This window comes from Saccopteryx leptura, chromosome 8 (assembly GCF_036850995.1).
Source record: "Saccopteryx leptura isolate mSacLep1 chromosome 8, mSacLep1_pri_phased_curated, whole genome shotgun sequence".
In the NCBI taxonomy this organism is placed as follows: domain Eukaryota; kingdom Metazoa; phylum Chordata; class Mammalia; order Chiroptera; family Emballonuridae; genus Saccopteryx; species Saccopteryx leptura.
Genome location: NC_089510.1, coordinates 30,935,001 through 30,956,982, shown reverse-complemented (window position 1 = coordinate 30,956,982; position 21,982 = coordinate 30,935,001). Strand labels below are relative to the sequence as shown.

At 44.5% G+C, this 21,982-nt stretch overlaps 1 protein-coding gene and 2 pseudogenes across 1 annotated transcript in view; 1 reads left to right on the top strand and 2 right to left on the bottom strand.

Moving 5' to 3' along the window:
* NXPE3 (neurexophilin and PC-esterase domain family member 3) overlaps nt 1-20,853 on the bottom strand; it is a 54,767-nt gene extending 33,914 nt beyond the window's left edge. The window contains exons 1-2 of the mRNA XM_066347488.1: nt 19,753-20,853; nt 4,770-5,047 (exon numbers count right to left, since the gene is read on the bottom strand). Of these exons, the coding sequence (XP_066203585.1) occupies nt 4,770-4,862 (93 nt within the window). The 5' untranslated portion in view covers nt 4,863-5,047; nt 19,753-20,853. The remainder of the gene's footprint in view (nt 1-4,769; nt 5,048-19,752) is intronic.
* LOC136380028 (calponin-2 pseudogene) lies at nt 8,630-13,318 on the bottom strand (annotated as a pseudogene).
* On the top strand, nt 16,007-16,127 carry LOC136380231 (small nucleolar RNA SNORA69; annotated as a pseudogene).
* Nucleotides 20,854-21,982: the final 1,129 nt, after the last annotated feature.

Sequence of the window (21,982 nt, the reverse complement as noted above, 5' to 3'; positions counted from 1 at the left end):
GTGGGGGCGTGCCGAGAGGAGTTTCCCAAGGGTTTCACCCGGATGTAATGGGAGAGGCTCATACTTGGATTCCAACTCATCTGTTGAAGGCGACTGGCTATGTCCTCATCCACCCCAGACCCTGAAGTGCACCCAGGAAGACATCTTCCTCAGGGGCCACACTGCTCCAGAGTGGCCACGTCCTCATCCACCCCAGACCCTGAAGTGCACCCAGGAAGACACCTTCCTCGGCAGCCACACTGCTCCAGAGTGGCCACGTCCTCATCCACCCCAGACCCTGACGTCCATCCAGGAAGACACCTTTCTCGGCAGCCACACTGCTCCAGAGTGGCCACGTCCTCATCCACCCCAGACCCTGAAGTGCACCCAGGAAGACACCTTCCTCGGCAGCCACACTGCTCCAGAGTGGCTTCATCCTCATCCACCCCAGACCCTGAAGTGCACCCAGGAAGACGCCTTCCTCAGGGGCCACACTGCTCCAGAGTGGCTACGTCCTCATCCACCCCAGACCCTGACGTGCACCCAGGAAGACACCTTCCTCAGGGGCCACACTGCTCCAGAGTGGCTACGTTTCTCCAGGACCTTTCTCTGGAGGTTTTGGCATGATCAGCATTTCCTAAATTGCAAGCATCCTTTTGGTCAAACTGATCCTCACTACTGCACAGACGTCTCATGTATTATCTCACTTAACAGACTAAGCTTGAAACAGGCAACTTTGAATTTAAGAGACCTGGGAAAGCTTCATTAACACTCCCAGCAAGTGTTCATGGGCTGGAGGCATCAACTCTCCTGAGTCTGTGGATTCACTTCCCTGTCTCACGTCAAGGGACCCGGTGGCTCTCTGCTTCCTGTTCAGACCTGTAATCACTGTCACAGGCCACACTGCACGCATTGCTTCCCCACAGTGCTGTTTGAGGATGAGAGACCATTTTTGCTCATTGAAATGGCTTCCAGCTACCCCCTTGCCCTCCTACCAGACCACCACCGATGGTACCCAGCAGCTCTGGAAGTCCCCCCACTCTCTTCCATCTTGGTCAAGGCCTGACCTACCATCCACCAATCTCCACGAGTCATCCCTCCACCGGTCAACGCCACTGTGTCCTCAACCCCATTCTCCTCCGCCTGTCTGGTATCCCACTGGACGTACTACTGTGTCCTCAACCCCATTCTCCTCCGCCTGTCTGGGTATCCCACTGGACATACTACTGTGTCCTCAACCCCATTCTCCTCCGCCTGTCTGGGTATCCCACTGGATGTACTACAAGAGAAAATGGAATGGGCCATTTCCTGTGAAGCACCAACTCCAAGTGACCCAGGAACCCAACAGGAGCTACAGGGAGGCAAAGCCCAAGGTGAGCGTGAGCAAACAGGCCAGGATGACGGGGTGTCTGTGCCGGAACGGGTGAAGGTGGGGCCTGCAGTAGGAGGAACATGAAGAATGGCAGGGTCACTGACCAAGAGCCAGGCCAACTGGTCTCTGTAGCCACCACCTGCATCAGCCAAGACCAGCAGCAAGGGTCTGCCTTCAAGTGGCCAAGGGAAGCTGGGGCTGGAGAAATGATCAGAATGCAGCAGCTGGGAAGCCGTGGGGTCCAGGGAGCTACCCTACCTCCTACCCTACCCCCACACAGTAAACACTGTGCAAGGAGAAGGAGTTATGTCCTCAAAACAAGAGTAGGCTGGCATGGTAAAGAATCTATTATCTACAAAAATTAATTTTTAAAAAAGTGCTCAGCTGACTGGAGAATGTTGCTTAAAGACAGAGTAGTGAGCTAGACAATCACACTGAGAAATGTTTCTAGAACCAAATACACAAGAATAAAGAGGTAGAGATAAGAAAGACAAATCATACTGGCTCCAGCATCCATGCACCAGGCATGCTGCATGCGGCTGGGCAGTACAAAGGTGCAGGGCCCAAAGGAACAAGATTCTCTAAGATCTCCAAGCCCAAATAAGCAGGGTGAGAAGGCCCACTGACCCGCAGGACTAATCAACACGGATCAAATGGAACAGAAACAAGCTCCTACATGTTGCCATGAGCCCTCTCTCAAGAAACTTTATGAATTTTTGAAAGACTCCATCACTCACCTCATTCAGGACTCTCCTCAGAGAGACCTTACTGCAAAACCCTGCACTCTTTCTGGCAACGTTCCCTACTGTCTTTCTTTATAGCAGTTGTCACTGCCTGACATTATATGATTTATTGATTTGGCTCACTTGTTTGTGCCTATAGCTTGTCTTGTTCACAGTTACACACCAAGCATCTAGAGCAGTCCTAGCACACACTAGAAGCCCAAATAAGTATTTTAAAATAAATAAACAGAGGCCATTATATAAAAAAAAGCCATTAGAGACAAGGTTTACATTGCCTGTAAATGAACAGTAATCCCACTGGTAGCAGACTTCTCCTCAGCAATACTGAATACAGCAAGGGAGCAATATTTCCAAGTGCTGAGAGACAAAAAACAAACAAACAAACATGCAGCTACAATTTTATACCCAGCCAAATGATCATTCAAGACTAACTGGAAGATAAATCTATTTCCTGACATTCAAAGATTCCAAAGGTTTATACTCATGCTTGCTGAATGAACTGTTAAAGGATACACTCAGAAGAAGAAAACTGAGTCTGGGATGCAAGAAGCAATGATGAGCAAAGAAACTACTAAAATTTGCAGTTAAGTTTAAGGGCACATTAGTGAGCTGCATGCTTTTAGCAATAAAGATTTTTAAAAAATTTTTTAATTTTTTAATTTTTGTATTTTTCTTTTTTTTTTTTTATCATTTTTCTGAAGCTGGAAACAGGGAGAGACAGTCAGACAGACTCCCGCATGCACCCGACCGGGATCCACCCGGCACGCCCACCAGGGGCGACGCTCTGCCCACCAGGGGGCGATGCTCTGCCCATCCTGGGCGTCGCCATATTGCGACCAGAGCCACTCTAGCGCCTGAGGCAGAGGCCACAGAGCCATCCCCAGCGCCCGGGCCATCTTTGCTCCAATGGAGCCTTGGCTGCGGGAGGGGAAGAGAGAGACAGAGAGGAAAGCGCGGCGGAGGGGTGGAGAAGCAAATGGGCGCTTCTCCTATGTGCCCTGGCCGGGAATCGAACCCGGGTCCTCCACACGCTAGGCTGACGCTCTACCGCTGAGCCAACCGGCCAGGGCCAATTTTTGTATTTTTCTGAAGTGAGAAGCAGGGGGGCAATCAGACAGACTCCCGCATGCACCCGACCGGGATCCACCCGGCACGCCCACCAGGGGGCAACGCTCTGCCCATCTGGGCCATTGCTCTGTTGTAACTGGAGCCATTCTAGCACCTGAAGCAGAGGCCATGGAGCCATCCTCAGCGCCCGGGCCAACTTTGCTCTAATGGAGCCTTGGCTGCGGGAGGGGAAGAGGGAGACAGAGAGGAAGGAGAGGGGGAGGGGTGGAGAAGCAGATGGGTGCCTCTCCTGTGCGCCCTGGCCGGGAATCAAACCCGGGACCCCTGCACGCCAGGCCAACACTCTACCACTGAGCCAACCGGCCAGGGCAAAGATTTTTTTAAACAATGACCTGTAACTAATAATATGATTTTCATTTTAATAATGGTAATGATTTCAAATCCTATCAACACAGATAGGACATGTGAGCAAAGGTCATTGTGGGCAATCTCTCGTTAGTACAGAAGGAGCATAACAGCAGTGTAACTTCTTCAACATCCCTTGTACTGGGGAGTGCTCACCCTCAGATTTCTCTATAGTCATACTGCAGACTGAAGGCCTTCATCATCTCCAGCAGCTCCAATGGAGAGCTCTGGAAGAAGGTGGGTGAGCTGCAGAACCCCTAAACGAAGTGTTGGAGATTGACTGTGTCCCCTAATAAGATACACTGATAAGCTAACCTTCAGGATCTCAGAAAGTAACCTTAACTGGAGAGAGGGTCCTTGCAGATGTAATTATTTAAGATGAGCGCATACTGTAATAGGGTGGGCCCTAAATCCCAAATGACTGGTATCCATATAAAAAGAGGAGAGAATGCCTAGAGCTATCAGAAATGGAAGAGGCAGGAAGGATCGTCCTCTAGAGCCGGGGTAGTCACCTTTTTATACCTACCGCCTACTTTCATATCTCTGTTAGTAGTAAAGTTTTCTAACCGCCCACCGGTTCCACAGTAATGATGATTTATAAAGTAGGGAAGTGACTTTACTTTATAAAATTTATAAAACAGAGTTACAGCAAGGTAAAGCATATAATAATAATTACTTACCAAGTACTTTATATCAGATTTTCGCTAAGTTTGGCAGAATAAATCTTTATAAAACAACTTACTATAGTTAAATCTATCTTTTTATTTATACTTTGGTTGCTCCGCTACCGCCCATCATGAAAGCTGGAACGCCCACTAGTGGGCGGTAGGGACCAGATTGACTACCACTGATCTAAAGCTTCCCTAGAGTAGTAGCCCGCTTCTCTTTCTTTATAGCACTTTTCACAATCTCTAATTATCCCTTATTATTATACAAATATAATTACTTAGTGCTATCTTTTTCTCCCACGCACATTTAGAATAGGAGCTCCACAAGTGCAGAAATCCCGTCTGTGGTCTTCACCACTTGGTGACTGGAACAGGTTATAGCCATTATAGGTACTCAAATACTAACTGAATTAATGTGAATGAGAACTGTGACCAGGACAAGCTTCCTAATGATCAACATTTCCTAAGGTAGTTAAGCCCTCAAATTCCACAATTTGGTTCCCTTAGTTATAAAATAGTGCAGCGAGTACTCACCTCTACCTGAGTAACATTGATGACCAGCACCACCACCATCAACACAGCAAGCAGACAGCAGAAAAGCCGTAGTTTAAAGAAATTGACCCACATTATCTGGCTGTGTCTTGATCATCCATGGCTGACACCATGCAACCTTCACTCCTTAAAACTCCACGTCTTTGTTTTTCTGAGCAGATGAGCTTTCATTTTAGTTTGCTTTTCTGCTAGCATCCTGAAGAGTTCTTCATATAAAGGAGAGGCTGGGATATAAGAAGCACATTTTCTTCAAAAGACTCCTGCAGAAAGGGGAGAACAGAAAATACATCACCAACTCTAACAGCCTGGGATGAGGTAAGAGGAAAGATACCCCATTTCCTCTTCTTTCACCTCCTCGAAGGCCCACAGCCAGGAGAAAGCAAGCACCCAGAGCACAGGGACAGCTACTCCACACCCAGGCAACGTACTGAAGCCCAACCCTGCCTGGGCTTCTGTGTAAGCACAATGGTACTGGTCGGACTACCTACTTGGGTTTTAACTTTTAAGAGAGTAAAGAAGAATGTCTTTAAACTTAAAAACTGCATAGTTAAAATAACAAATTTCAGGCCCTGGACAGTTGGCTCAGTGGTAGAGCATCGGCCTGGCATGCAGGAGTCCCAGGTTCGATTCCCAGCCAGGGCACACAGGAGAAAAAAAAAATAACTTAAATTTCTACAGAAGTCTAAGTAAATAAAATCACTTCAATTCCATTATAGTTCAAGTTATATAAAATTATTGGAGTAATTATATTTAAAGAGCATTAGGAGGAAACCTTGTGATTTTCTGAGGAGCTCTGGAATAACTGTGCAAACATCAGGACACAGTCTGAAACACAAACAGCTGCCCTCTGTGTGGGAGAAGACAGGGGACACCCTTCGGGTCTCCAGCTCCCCCAGCACGTGGGTGGTCCGGATGCTCCCTCCGCTGAGGAACCGGCACAGGAGGAAAGACTCCTGCTCTAAAGCCACAGGAGAGAGGAGCTAAGCGTGATGAGCGACAGAACACCCAGTCCTGTCACACAGCTGCTGGAGGCAGAGGGTTCAGTCTGCCACTCCTGTTCTCCAGACCGTGTGATGCATTCAGAATGCTCTCTCCAGTTCCTTGCTACTCCGATACAGGTAAGCAGAGAAAGTGCTAGTGGCAGCTGACTCCTGGCGAGGCTCTCCACGGAGGGATGGTGGACAGGTACGGATGAAAAGGGTGAACAGTCAGGGTCCAGGTCTCGGAACACCTCAGCGGCACCAGCGCTCCCTGGGGCGCTCTGTTGGACCTGGTGAGCCCGCTGTTCCCTTGCTCATCTACCCCCTAATTCACTCCCATACCACAAGGACCATGACACACACCCCTTCCTCACCCCGCTTCGTAAAGGAGACAAGGCTAAACTACTGCAACACATTCTCCATCCTCCAATTCCCACAGCAGTTACTGTTTTCATGCCTCAAATGATCTCTGTATTTGTATGTATTTCTGATCTCCCCAACTTGACTAGAGCATTTATAGCCATATTAAAAAAAAAAGAAAAAAGAAACTATACCTCAATAAAAAATGATAACAATGTATAATACTTTCTGACTCTCTCACAATACTTAGCTCTTTACAGGATATAAGTTGATTCAACATTCCACACCACAAATAATTATGAAGGCCTACTCTGTACCACAGACTGTACTAAGGTGCCAGAAATTCTGAAAAGGTTTCTCCTCACATTAGGCCAGAGGCAGCCCCCCTCCTAAATTGAAGAGGGGCAAATCCACTAAACCTGGCCACCTCCCTCAGGATGCCAGGCACCATGAAGGGCTGCGTTCACTATTTCACCCCCCCCCCCAACACTGCCTCCCTCCAACACCCTGGCCGCCTCTCTCAGGATGCCAGGCACCATGAAGGGCTGCGTTCACTATTTCATACCCCCCAACACTGCCTCCCTCCAACACCCTGGCCACCTCCCTCAGGATGCCAGGCACCATGAAGGGCTGCGTTCACTATTTCATCCCCCCCCCAACACTGCCTCCCTCCAACACCCTGGCCACCTCCCTCAGGATGCCAGACACCATGAAGGGCTGCAGTTCACTATTTCATCCCCCCCAACACTGCCTCACTCCAACACCCTCAGGATGCCAGGCACCATGAAGGGCTGCAGTTCACTATTTAATTCATCCCCCCCCAACACTGCCTCCCTCCAACACCCTCAGGATGCCAGGCACCATGAAGGGCTGCAGTTCACTATTTAATTCATCCCCCCCCAACACTGCCTCCCTCCAACACCCGAGTAGCCACCGACTGGAACGGCCTGTAAATTCTGGGAAGGAAACAGCTTTGAAATAGAGGAAATAACTCTGTCACCAGGGCCCCAACTGCCCCTCTGCATGAACCCTTCTCAAGGGCCGTAAGAATCAAGTTTTGCAGAGACCAGCTCTGCCATGGGTGTGCACGAGAGGAAGGAGCTGCAGGACTTAAGAAAAAAGACACAAGATACATATGAAGAAAAGATGGGGTCCAGGGGGAGCCCCAGCCTCTTGGACTGAGAGCCTAGATCTCTGCAGCCTCATCATGTTTATTTGTTTCTTTATTCAGTAAGCAGGTTAGCAGAGCACTGGCTCAGGTGCTGAGAAGGATGATTAACTAAAACCTTTACACAGTGCTTGACGGGGCAGCATCTTGCCCCTGCAGGGCTTGGCATTCCAAAATCCCCACCAAAGACTCTGTCAGGACAGCTCTCTAATCTCGGGCCATCCTCCTCCAGGGTTTCCCTGATGGCCAGAGAGAGAGAAGACCAGAGATGAGACTGCCCAGGAATTCAGCTGCACCATGGTAAGCACCGCCCGTGTACTGTGTGAACACCCTCAGCTTAAAGAATGCCGGTATGGTGCAGAGCCAATCAGCAGCAGCACAGCTGTGGTCAGGGGTGGAGAAGGCTGGCGAGGGCGGCAGACCCCAGATCTAAGGGAACCACAGGGCTACAGGCAGCAATGCAAACATGCAGGAAGAGCCTCGTGGCCAGGGACTGCTACTAAAAAGCATTATGGAGGACCATGCCAGGAAAAGACCTGACTTCCTGTTAGGAGCAAGTAGAGCATTAAGTTTTGAGAGACCATTTGTATATCTAACTAGATGTAGCCTGAGGAGCACCAGTCCTCTTCGTTTTTGCTGCTGTTGTTTTTGTTATCCTAAAAAGACGTTTTTATTGCCTTTAGTCCACAGTTGGTATTTCCCATGATCAATCACTAGGTCCCAGGGCCCCAGGGTGAGGCTGGTCCCAGAAAGGGCCTTCGGGTGGGAGTCCCTGTGCATGAGCAGGGAGAGAGGGGCCAGTGTGGAGACAGTGGGAGGGCTTTGCCTCAACCGCTCAGAACTCCAGAGTCCTGGGCCTGAGTTTCCTCCCTGGGACCCAGTGTGGGAGTGTCCTGGAGAAATCCAGTCCTTCACAATGCCTAAACTGTCCGGGGACTGTGGCCTGGCCCTCTCCCAAGGGGATTTCCTTCCCAACATCCCCTCCAGCATTCTCACCCCATTTCCCCCCAAAAAAACCTTACTTTTGTTTTGTTAAAACTGCCTGAAATTTCTGTGGGTACAGAAAGTACAAATTAATCAGCAGGGAATAGAAAGAGGGGCAGAAGTGGCCAGAAGCCATTTGGGGCCAGTTTTCCTACCTATACAGCTTTCTTCTTCCCCCTACAGCTTGGCCCAGAGCCTGCTGGGAAATTTGCCACCTGGATGTACCCTGGCAGGGACCCCGCCCTGCAAACACCTGGATCTGGCCTTCACAGGTCCTGAGCTAGAAGCACTTGAACACATAGAAAAATAAGATAAAAACACAGAGAACCCCCAATTCCAAGTGGAGTGCGCTATGGGAAGACACCGCACCAGTAGCCTGTCTCCTCTTGGTGACAGAAGGTGCACTCTGGGGCCTTCCCTGGCTTGGACAGTCGCTGGCTGACTCTGGAGCCCTGTCAGCCACAGGACGTGGAGGAAAGGATTTGGGGTCGTATATCTACTGGCCCAGGCCACAGACATGGCTGCTCTGGTTGGCACCCAGGATGTAGCCCATCTGCAGAGACATGGAGGAGTTATCACAGCTGTCCGCCCCCAACTTGACATCACAGATGTGCCACAGGTCCCAGGAGCCGTCAGTCCCACCTGGCTGGCACCATGTTGGTGCCCACTTGCAGGCTAACAGTTGAGTGGTCCACAGGTGGCAAGATATGGGTCTTAGAGTCATATAGATGCCTTCTCGTGCCATATGCTGTCATGCCTGACTGGCTGGCATACTTACTGGTGCCCACCAGGAGCCCAATAATGCACAGGCTCATCTTTATGATGCCATCATCAGAGGACTTCTCCTGCTTCTCTGAGTACTGGATACAGCGCCCACGCCCCTCCGCAGCCCTCTGTCTTGGCCTTGCCTGCCAGAGCCAGAAGAGACACCTGTGCCTGTGTCATGTTCACACTTTCAAACAGGTCACGGGCCTTGAACAGGTCCACAGAGTTCATGCTGTAGCTGACCATGGCCTTGGTGAAGCTGGAGAGGTTTTCCAGCTCCTGCCACATTTGCACAGAGAGGCGATCTTGGGGATCAGGACCAGCTGTAGCTTATTCATTAGTGTATACAGGATAATTCCATCCTTTAGACCAGTGGTCCCCAACCCCGGGGTCGCGGGCCAGTACCGGTCCGCAAAGAAAGAATAAATAACTTACATTATTTCCGTTTTATTTATATTTAAGTCTGAACGATGTTTTATTTTTTTTAAATGACCAGATTCCCTCTGTTACATCCGTCTAAGACTCATTCTTGACGCTTGTCTCGGTCACGTGAGACATTTATCCGTCCCACCCTAAAGGCCGGTCCGTGAAAATATTTTCTGACATTAAACCGGTCCGTGGCCCAAAAAAGGTTGGGGACCACTGCTTTAGACTCTTCTGGAATTTAGGACAGACAGAGAGACCCAAGAGTCCCTCAATCCAGTCGCAAAGTTCTGCCCTTTTCTGAGGGTCATATCTGGACAGAAGCCAGTTCTTGATCTCGGCCAGAAGCCCGTATGAGAGATCCCTGCTGAACTGCATGGAACTCACGCCAGCAGCAGCAGCAGCAGCCCAATGGACCAAACAGACCTCTCTATGAAAACACGTAACTTAATTGTTGACAGTTGTCACGTTGAGCAGTTTTTGTTTTTCTCCATCTTTATTTCCTAATTTTTTTCACCAGGAAATTAAAAAATATTAAGAATAAAGCTGGTTTCTAAAAATAACAATTAAAGATAGGACAGAAGAAAAAACAAGATATTAAATCTGATATAAAAAAAAAATTCAGTATGTGGGAGTCTGTCTGACTGCCTCCCTGTTTCCAGCTTCAGAAAAATACAAACCCCCCCCAAAAAACAATTCAATTTAAAATGAAAGATTTAAGACTTTAAAATGAAAGTTATAAGAGACAAAGAACATCATAAAATAATAAAGGGACCACTCCAACAAGAGGCTACAACTCTTATAAACATTTATGTACCCAATATAGGAGCAACTAAATATATAAAGCAAATTTGGATGGAGATAAAGGAAAAAATCAACAGTGATACAGTCATGGCAGGAGGCTTTAACATCAATAGATCTATCCTCCAGACAGAAAATAAACAAGGAAACAATGGCCTTAAGTTACACACAAGATGAGATGAACTTAATTGACATATTCAGAACATTTCACCCCCAAGCAGCAGAATATACATTCTTTGCAAGTCCACATACAACATTTTCCAGGATGGACCACACGTTAGGCCACAAAACGAGTCTTCAAGCATCTTCTCTGACCACAATGATATGAAACTATAAATCAGTAACAAGAAAAAACTGAAAACACATGGAGGCTATATAACATGCTACTAGACAATGAATTGGGTTAACAATCAGCTCAAGGAAGAAATCAAAAGAGACCTGAAACAAATGAAAATGAAACACACAACAATCCAAAATCAATGGGACAGTGAAAGCAGTCCTAAGAGGAAAATTCATTGCAGTACAGGCTTACCTCAAGAAGCAAGAAAACTTTCAAATAAACAATCTAACCTTATACCCAAAGGAACTAGAAAAGTACAACAAACAAAGCCCAAAGCAAAAGTCATAAAGAATAAACTAAATGGTGTCTAAAATATATATATATATATATATATATATATATATATATATATATATATATATGGGATCAATGAAACCAAGAGCTGGGTTCTTTGATAAGATAAACAAGATTGATAAACCCTGAACCAAACTCATCAAGAATAAAAAAGAACCCAAATAAATAAAATCAGAAGTGAAAGAAAAGAAATAACAACTGACACCACAGATATACAAAAGATTATAAGAAAAAACTACAAACAATTACATAAAAACAAATTGGACAATCTGGAATAAATGGATAAATTTCTAGAAACATACAATCTTCCACAACTGAATCAAGAAAACAGGAAAGCTAAAGAGATCAATTAGTCAACAAAATGGAAGCAGTAATTAAAAACCTCCCAACATATCTACCTAAAGAAATGCAAAACATTAAGTCAAAAAAATATATGCACTCCTATGTTCATTGCAGCATCATTTACAATAGCTAAGATATGGGAGCAACACACATGTTCATCAATAGATAAGAGGATATATAGTTGTAGCCATGGCCAGGTAGCTCAGTTGGTTAGAGCATCATCCTCACATGCCAAGGTTGTGGATTCGACCCTTGGTCAGGGCACTTACAGGAATCAACCAGTGAATGCATAGATGAGTGGAACAACAAATCAATATTTCTCTCTATATATCAGTAAAAAATATTTTTTAAACTTTGGTACATATATACAATGGAATATTACTCAACCATAAAAAAGAATGAAATCTTACCATTTGCAACAGCATTAATGAACCCAGAGGGCATTATGCTCAGTGAAATAAGTCAGTCTACGAAAGACAAATAGCACATAATTTCACTCATATGTAAAATCTAAAAAAGGAAATCATGAACAAACAAAACTGAAACAGACTCAGAGACACAGAGACTGGACGGGTGATGACTAGCGGGAGGAGGGCCGGGGACTGGATGAAAGAGGTAAAGGTAAAGTGATTAAGAAGTACCTATTAGTAGAGTTAGAGAACAGCCATGAATATGTAAAGTACAGCATTGGCATATAGTCAGTAAGATGGCGATAACTATTCATGGCGCCAGGTGGGTTAGAAATATCAGGAGGAATACGTACTTTGTAAAATATATGACTGTCTAAAGTTTAGACAGTCACTATGCTATATACCTGAAGCCAATACAAAATATTTAATACTGAAAGTAAACTATAATTGGAAAAAAAATTTAAAACTCCCAACACACAAAGGGGAATTTTACCAGACATTCCAAGAACTAACACTTATCCTCTTCAAACTATTTCAAAAAATTCAAGAGAGGGAAGACTCCAAGCTCATTTTACGAGACCAGAATTACCCTGATTCTAAAACTAGATAAAGATACTACAAAGAAAGAAAATTATAGGCCAATATCCCTAATGAAGATAGAAGCAAAAATCCTCAACAAAATACTAGCAAACTGAATTCAGTAATATAAAAAAAAGATCATACATCATGATCAAGTGGGATTTATTCCTGGGAGGCAAGGTTGGTACGATATCCCCACATCAATTAAGGTGATTCACCACAGAAATAAAATGAAAAATAAAAATCATATGATCGTATCAATGGGAGCGGAAAAAGCATTTGACAAAATCTAGCATCCATTTATGATAAAAACTCTCAGCAAAGTGAAAAAAGAAGGAATATACCTCAACATAATAAAGGCCGCATATGACAAACCCACAGTCAACACCACACTCAGGCAAAAACTACAAGTGTTGCCTTAAGATTAGGAAAAAGACATGGAATCTGCTTTCGCCACTCGTTTTCAACATAGTACTGGAGATTCTAGCCACAGCAATCAGACAAGAAGCAGAAATAAAACCCATGTAAATTAGAAAGAAAGAAGTAAAACTGTTATTATTTGCATACATGATACCATATATAGAGGACCCTAAATATTCCTCCAAAGGAAAAAACAACTACCAAAACTGACAAATGAATTCAATAAAGTAGCAGGATACAAAATACCCTATTTTTCGCTCCATAAGACACACCTGACCATAAGATGCACCTAGAGTTTTGAGAAAAAGTAAAAAAAAAAAATATTCTGAACCAAATGGTGTGTTAAAATATTTAATAAAATGTACCACAATAATATTTCAGCACTGTAAACTCAACAGCAGTATTAACAACCATGAGCACTGTTATTAACAAATGAGAAGAGACTTGAATGTTCAAATACTCTTCTAGTTGTCCCGGAACCCCAGGAACTCATCATCGCTAGTGTCAGAATTTAAGCTCAGTTGCTTACAATCACTAGTATCACTTTTTTCACTATTTTCATATATGATACCATCTTCAGTGCCATCTGCATTGCTAATGCCACATTTTTTTGAATGACCGTACCACGGTTTCTCTTCACTGACTGCCATGAAGTTTTCACCCATTCACAAACTTGAGTGATGGTGGGTCTCTCTATTCATCCAGTCGGTGTCAGATCATGATAACCAGCAGCCATCCATTTATTTGTTCCACCTTTCTCTCATAAAGACTTTAAACAGTTTGTTGATAGAAATGTCGAGAGGTTGCAACTGGCTGGTAAGACCCCCAAGAATTACAGCTAGATGAGTCTTTATTTCTTTAAAGTTTTTGTATGTGTGTGTGTGGTTTCACTGATATGTGCTCTAAACTGGTCAAGCACTACTAGGGCAGCAAGTGAGGTGAGCACTTCACACAGAGCTCCAGCAGCAGCAGCACAGCCCTCCACCACTGCTGTCCGCCTCTCACGTCTGCCTTCAATGATGCCAGATAAATGCGCCCACACAACATCACTCGCCTTCCCTCCTGTGCTGTACGCAACTGTGAAAACCGGAACCAGGAGATCACTCAGCAGATGCAGGGGCTCTACACACCACAGTGGCAGGTACGATTACGCTCCTGCTGGCACTCATTTTACGTGTGTTTACAGTGTGGCGCCCTGCAGCAGCTAAAAAAAATGAACAGTGGCTCCATAAGACACACAGGCATTTCCCCTCCACTTTTGGGAGGAGAAGTGCATTTTATGGAGCTAAAAAATATGGTAAATATTCAGAAATCAGTTGAATTTTTAAACTAGGAGTAAACTTAACCAAAGAGATAAAAGACCATACTCAAAAAGGTTTCAGACCCTGAAGACGAGACAAATAAACAGAAGCATATAACATGTTTATGAATGAAAAGAAATTAACATTACATCCATACTACCCAAAGCTATCTACAGATTCAATGCAATTCCTATCAAAATACCAATGGGTTTTTGTTTTTTTACAGAACTAGCCCAAATTATCCAAAATTTTATATGGAACCATAAAAGATCACAAATAGCCACATCAACCTTAAGAAAGGACAAAATTGGAGGTATCACGCTACCTGATATCAAATTATACTACAAGGCTATAGTAATTAAAATGGCATGGTAACGGCACAAAAACAGATACACAGATCAACGGGACAGAATAGAGCCCAGAAATAAATCCAAGCCTGCCTGGTCAATTAATAATATGACAAAGGAGGCAAGAAAATATAATGAGATAAAGACAGTCTATTCAATAAATGGTGTGGGAAAACTGGACAGATACATGCAGAAAATGAAATCAGACCACCTTTTTACACTATCTATAAAAATAAACTCAAAATGAATTAAAGACTTAAATGTAAGACTTGAAACCATAAAACTCCTAAAAGAAAACATAAGCAGTAAACTCTCTTATATCACTTTTAGTAATATTTTTTGGATATGTCTCCTCAGGCAAGGGAAACAAAATAAAAAATAAACAAATGGGACTACCTCAAACTAAAAAGTTTTTGCCCAGCAAAGGACGCCATAAACAAAATGAAGACAACCCACTGAATTGAAGAACATATTCACCAATTATACATCTGATAAGGGATTAATATACAAAATTTATAAAGAACTCACAAACTCAGCACACACAAAAATCACAAAACAATCCTATTAAGAAATAGGCAAAAGGCTGCCTGACCAGGCGGTGGCACAGTGGATAGAGCGTCAGACTGGGATGCAGAGGACCCAGGTTCAAGACCCCGAGGTCACCAGCTTGAGCACAGGCTCATCTGGTTTGAGCAAAGCTCACCAGCTTGGACCCAAGCTCGCTGGCTAGAGCAAGGGGTTACTCGGTCTTCTGAAGGCCCGCAGTCAAGGCACGTATGAGAAAGCAATCAATGAACAACTAAGGTGTCACAACAAAAAACTGATGATTGATGCTTCTCATCTCTCTCCATTCCTATCTGTCTGTCCCTAACTATTCCTCTCTCTGACTCTCTGTCTCTGAAAAAAAAAAAAAAAATGGGCAAAGGACATAAGAGGTACTTCCCGAAAGAGGACATACAGATGGCCAAGAGACATGAAAAGAGGCTCAACGTCACTAATCGTCAGAGAAATGCAAATTGAAACCACAATGTGATATCACTTCACACCTGTTGGAATGGCTACCATTAATAAATCAGCAAACAAGTGTTAACAAGGATGCAGAGAAAAGGGAATCCTACCGCACTGCTGGTAGGAATGTAGACTCATGCAGTCACTGTGAAAAACAGTAATGGAAGTTCCTCAAAAATTTTAAAATGAAACTGCCTTAGGACCCAGTGATTCCACTCTGAGGTATATCTGAAAAAACCTGAAACACTACTTTGAAAGAATATATGCACCCCTATGTTCATTGCAGCATTATTTACAATAGCCAAGATATGGAAGCAGCCCAAGCGTCCATCAATAAACAAGGGGATAAAAGAGTTATGGTCCATACATACGATGGAATATTAGCTATAAAAAAGAATGTAACCTTAACCTTTGAAATAGCATAGGTGGACCTGAAGGTTATCATGCTCAGTGAACTAAATCAGAGAAAGAAATAGCATATGATTTCACTTACAGGTAAACAATCTAAAGAACAAAATAAACAAAACAGAAACTGACTCATAGATACAGAGAACAGACTGATGACTGGTAGAGGAAAGGGGACAGGGGACTGGGTGAAAAAGGTGAGGGGATTAAGAAGTACAAATTGGTAGTTACAAAATAGTAACGGGAATGTAGAGCACAGTAAAGGAAATACAGTCAATAATATTGCAATGGCAAAGCAGGTCCTTCATCATGTGGAAATAATACTGCCATTATCCTGCCGAAAGAATCTTGTATTGATCATTTTTTATTTCGCCTTTATAAGAGTAAAATCCTGAAGACTGACATGGACAATTCTGAGAAAAAGAGAAAAATAATAATAATATATATTGCAATGTTTTATCTGTGGTGCCAGATGGGTACTAGAAATATCAGGAAAATACTCTGTCAAGTATACGATTGTTTAACCACTATGCTGTATACCTGAAACTAATATAAAATAATATGGAATGTAAACTGTAATTGAAAAATAAAATTTAAGTTACTAAATGAATAAATAGTAAAATGAAAGTTTTCAAAGTGGAAGAAGAAATAAGTAACAGGTTTCTGTGATTTTCCTACAAATGATAAATGTAGGGACTATAATATTAAAAGCTATTTGCAAAGAGAGCAGAAAAATACCCTTTGGTATCTCAAATTGTTCTTAGAATTGAATAAGAATAAGAGTACTAGATGGAAATAACTCTAGAAAAGTTTCCCAGGTCAACCAAAAAATAAAAATACGTAATAAATGTAATTTATCTTTTTTTGGAAATTTCCGGTTCCCAAGAACACATGCTTCATTAGAACTAAGAACTAAGTTTACATCTAACTTTCTTTCCAGTGCAAAGCCTTGGCTTCAAGAAATCATGACAGCAGCTCTTATTCTTTTCTTGCCTCATTCAAAGCACATGTTGATTTCTTTTATACCATTCTTCCTGCTGCAACAGAGAGAAGCACCTGATGTATAGGTTTAAAATGCTAAAAACAAGGTAAAGAAAAATATACTTGAAATAAAGAGTACAGTTTTACGGCAGTGATGTACACTAGGCTTCAGTACATTTCCTACCAATAAAAAACAGTAACAGGCTATTTTTATACATAAACATGGCAAATCACTCTCAGATCTGAGCTGAAGGTCAAAACTGTAAACAGTGATACAACTGAAAAAAATAAAATAAACCAAAAATAAAAGCTCCATGTGTTATCTTTCTTTTTTTAACCACTGATTCGATTTTTTTTTTTTTAGATTTTAATTATTGATTTTACAGAGAGAGGAGGGGTGCAGAGTGAGATGTATCAACTCATAGTTGCTTCACTTTTGTTGTTCATTGATTGCTTGTTGTATGTGCCTTGACACGGCAAACCCAGGGTTTCAAACTGGCGTCCTCAGCATTCCAACTCGACACTTTATCCACTGAGCCACCACAGGCTAGGCTGTGCTATTTTTCTTAAAGAGTAGAATAATCATGTAGTTCAACGACTCATTTCTATAACTAGAGAAAACAAGGGGCATCTATAAAGATATAAAAGTTATGATTACTGCACAAGGAATCTCAACTTGACCAGTTCTGTTTTCAAATCTTTCTGGTGTTAGTCCACCACTTACTCATGCTTCATATTTATGTTCAAATGACAAGCAAAAAGTAAAATCCACAGTCTTTTTGCCAAAATTGGCTACTTACCAGCCAATGTAACATCTTTAAGGTCTGTGGCAACAATCCTAGACTGCCATTAGGTATCTGACTTCTTATCCATTATTTCACATGAGAATTACAAAATGATTGCTTACAGAAAATTAGGCAGCAGCCCCCTCCCCTGGGGAGCTAATGTTCTTTAACAACCATTCTACAAAGAATATTTTAGAGCAGTGGTCCCCAACCCCCGGGCCGCGGACCGGTACCGGTCCGTGGGCCATTTGGTACCGGTCCACAGAGGAAGAATAAATAACTTACATTATTTTTGTTTTATTTATATTTAAGTCTGAACGATGTTTTATTTTTAAAAAATGAACAGATTCCCTCTGTTACATCCGTCTAAGACTCACTCATGATGCTTGTCTCGGTCACGTGATACATTTATCCGTCCCACCCTAAAGGCCAGTCCATGAAAATATTTTCTGACATTAAACCGGTCCGTGGCCCAAAAAAGGTTGGGGACCACTAGAGGTCAACCATACATCCAGTTTCTAGGACAGCCTCCCACCCCCACCCCATGCCAAATACTATGATCTGTAATTATACTTGTCAAAGCAAGTGTCTGCAATTTTAATTCAGAATACATGGACCCCTACATAAAAGACAAAGGCACATATTTACACGGAACAAACCCAAACCCAAACTTAAATGTTTATATCTAAATTTTTCAAAGAGCAGCTGTACTTTTCATAGGATGCTGAGTAAGCCCTTGAAACTGAACAGGGAAGGGTCTAGAGAGAGACACAGGCTCATCCGAGACCATGACAATGATGGGTCAACCAAAACAGGTCAATCCTGGAACAAAAAGCAGGGACAGAGGTCTGCATGACTTGTTTTCATGGATCCCATTTCTCCTTCACATAGGCCACGTCACAGGCCCAAGTGCCCATGTTTGCGCTGGTGGGGGCAGGGAGGGGTGAAGAGCAAACAAATCAGTTAACTAAGTCACAGAACAGTAACCGCTATTTAAAAAAAATAGGGCATGTTGATAGATAATGGCCTTCGACCTTGCATGCACATTAATATCATCTTAGAAGCTTTTAAAAATACCAATGCCTGGAGGACACCCAACCAAATGAATCAGAATCTGTGGGAGTAGGACCCAAGAAACAGCTTTTCACAAAGCTCTCCAGATGATTAGAAGGTGAAGCCAGCTAACAGAACTAGAACAGCGGGGTGTTATTTATATCAGAGGGTCCAGGAGGTCTTTCTGAAATATTTGAATTGTAACTGGCATGACACTCTCAGGACACCCCAATCACGGGGCAATGGGGACAGCCAACCCCACTTTAGTGATTTATCCCTTTGTTTCCTTTCTCTGTGATAAGTAACAGCATTTTATCAGGCCCAGAGAATTGGTGAGGATAACAGACATGGATCGGATCGGGAGAAGATCCTCAACCGTCGTAGGGAACCAGAACCAAACATTATGGAAGAATAGCGTGCTAGCACCTCGGCTGTGGATACAAGTTATCCGGGTCAGGGAGTCCCGCCAGCCTCAAGCACACCCTGATGTTCCACACGATAACTAGGCACAGTGAGGAGAGAGGGTAGGCCCATCAGAGCAGCGTGTCTCTTCTTCTTTAGGAAATGTGATAACAATGCTCCTTTACAGTATATAATGAAAAGCAAGAAAAAGTTTACAAACAGGGAATTACACACACACACACACAAATGAACCTTTCCTGATAACCCCCCTTATCACCCTAGTGGCCTTTGATCAAGCGGAGATGGGCGACAAGTCAGGATCTCCACATAACTCGTTTCGCCCCATATGACCTCAATCTGATACCCGTAAAGCCAGAACAGAGCAGCCATGACACGCGAGATGGAGCAGAAGGGGGACGTGGGGGTGTCCTTCGCGGCTGTCCCGGGCTCTGGCTCTGCCGCGCTGCGGCTGCGGCTGCACCAACTCGAGAAAACTGAGAGTGGAAACGCTCCAGCCCCCGCCCCCTCCCTGCAGGGACCTGCCGCAGCTCAAGCTCCGGTCCGCGGCTGCGGCTGCCGGGCTCCCACTCTGCCCCCGCCTCGGTGCGGAGCCTCTCCTTCCAGGCTCGGACGCCCCCCAGCCGTGCCCCTGCGGCGGCACTTGCTCCGCACTAGACCGAGGACCGGACTCCGGAGCCGGCGCGCGCTGAGGATGGAGAGTCGAAGCCCAGAGGCGCGCAGGAGGAGCCGGGAAACGCATCGCTCGGGCGGCCCAGGCTGGCCCGGTGTCGCACACAGCCCGCAGGTCCGCACTCACCTCCAGGGCCGGCCTGCCGCCTCGCGCTCTCCGCGGCTGGGGACGCTGGTGTCCCGATCCTTAGAGGCTGTTTGTACCCAGCCCCCTGGCCCCTGCTTTTCGATCCTACTACGTCGTCCCACCCCCGATCCTGGGCTATGATTGGCCGAGCTCCTAGAGGGGCGGGACGAGGAAGCTGACTGACGGCCGCCGACGCGGGGGCAAGTGGAGCTGGGCTACCATTGGTCGAGCTCCGAGAGGGGCGGGACGAGGACGCCGACTGACAGCCGCCGACGCGGGGCAAGCGGAGCGGGGCAAGCGGAGCTCTGGCGGCGGAGTGGGTTCCCCAAACGCTCCGCCTCATCCTTCCCTGTCCGCGTCGTGCGCACAAGCGCTTGCTGCAGCTATCGGCCTGTGGCCTGAACCCTGGATCTTCTTGGGACCCGGTTCCTCGTCGCCTTCGCGCATCAGGCTTTCCCCCGGGAGCCGCCGTTTCAAGCCTTTTCTCGTCAGCGAAGCGACCAAACCGGAGATGCGCCTACTTGGGCCGTCTTTCCTCTGACAATGCACTTCCTCTCAGGCGGAATGTATTGTTCCCTTCATCAGGGAAACACGATTTGCCAAGAAGGACACGGAGAATCTTGAATCTTTCACTGGTCTTTGAATCTTTACTTGCTTCTTAATAGTCGACTTAGTCTATACAAGACATGGGTCTCCTGGCAAAAAGCTTGGAAACTCCCTCCCCCACCAATTCTGGACTATCCTCTTTTGTACATCTTTCTAACCAAAAAAATTCCATAGCATCTGTGAAATTCAGGAACAGACAAGAGTCCTTGGAAAACGAAAAGCCCTTGCTCCGGAAGCAGGAAGGGATGACTCAGCTCTGGGCGCGCAGTGGAGTTAAGTGACTTGATCCAAGCAAAAAGCAGGTTCCTAGAAGTAGACCTGCCCCCAGACTATTTCCTCAAGGCTGAAGAAGTAGAATTGATATAATTTATAACTAACATGAATTACCTTCCCATGTATTGACCATAGTGGACTGCCTGCTTATTTAGATGTTTTTGTGGCAGGTCTACACGCACGAGTGGCCAGGGGTCTGTATTGGGAAGTCTCTTCTGGAGCAAGCTTTTCATTGTCCCCATTCCTTGAGAATATTCAGCCTTCCTGGTCCCTTTGTAATAATAAAAGGTGCTTCCATTGTCTCTGTGCCTAATATGATGAAGAGTCCCTGGATAGACTTCTGCTCTATCCAGTCATGTCTCCCAGTAGGGGACTTTCAGCTACCTATCTTTCACAGTTGGGCTGTCTGGCAAGAGACAAATACTTAAACAGGACATGCTGGCTTCTAGACCATAGTTTTGGGCTGTTAGTGATCCTTATTAACCTCCATTCACACAGGCAGTCATAATTTTGAGGAGTTTGAGAGCTCTTGCATATATTTCAGTCATTATAGCCACAAACAAGAATGACTGAACCAAAGAGGCCTGTCCATCACTACTAGGTTCTTAAAGGATCTCATCTCTGGCTATAAAGTCACCGCACTTCCACTGCTGAATACTACCATACAAAGAAGATGCACTTTCTCATCCACACCTTTGCCTCTTCGTAACAGTGCCATCTTAAGCAAATTATTTTAATTCTCTGAGCTCATTTCCTGAACTGTAAATTAGGGGCAACACTGCCTTCATTTAGGATTAAATGAAATAACAAAGTAAAAGTGCTTAGCACAGTGTCCCAAATCTCTTCCTCTTGAATTCTCTATTTCAGGTTAGGGCACAGCATAACAAACTTCTAAATGTTGCACATATGATATACTAACTTTGAGACATGGAAAAAAAATAGAACATACATAAATATATATATGTATATATATGATGATATAAAACCAAAGGAACTGGTCATTTGTTACCTATCTGAAAACAATAGTTTAGATGCTAATGTTCCTAAACGTTCTTTCTTTAAGCAAAACAAAGCGTGGATTTTTAAAATCATTACTAATTTTAGAGAGGAAGGATGAGAGAAAGAGAGAGAGAAACATCAATTTGTTGTTCCACTTATTTATGTATTCATTGGTTGATTCTTGTATGTGCCCTAACCAAGTATGGAACCCACAACCTCGGTGTATCGGGACAACTCTCTAACCAACTGAGGGCCAAAGCACGGATCTCAAGGTTAAATAAGCAAAAGCAAATTAAACCTGTTTCTGACACAGCTAACTTGGGGGATATTTGCCAGCAATCTGGCTACATCT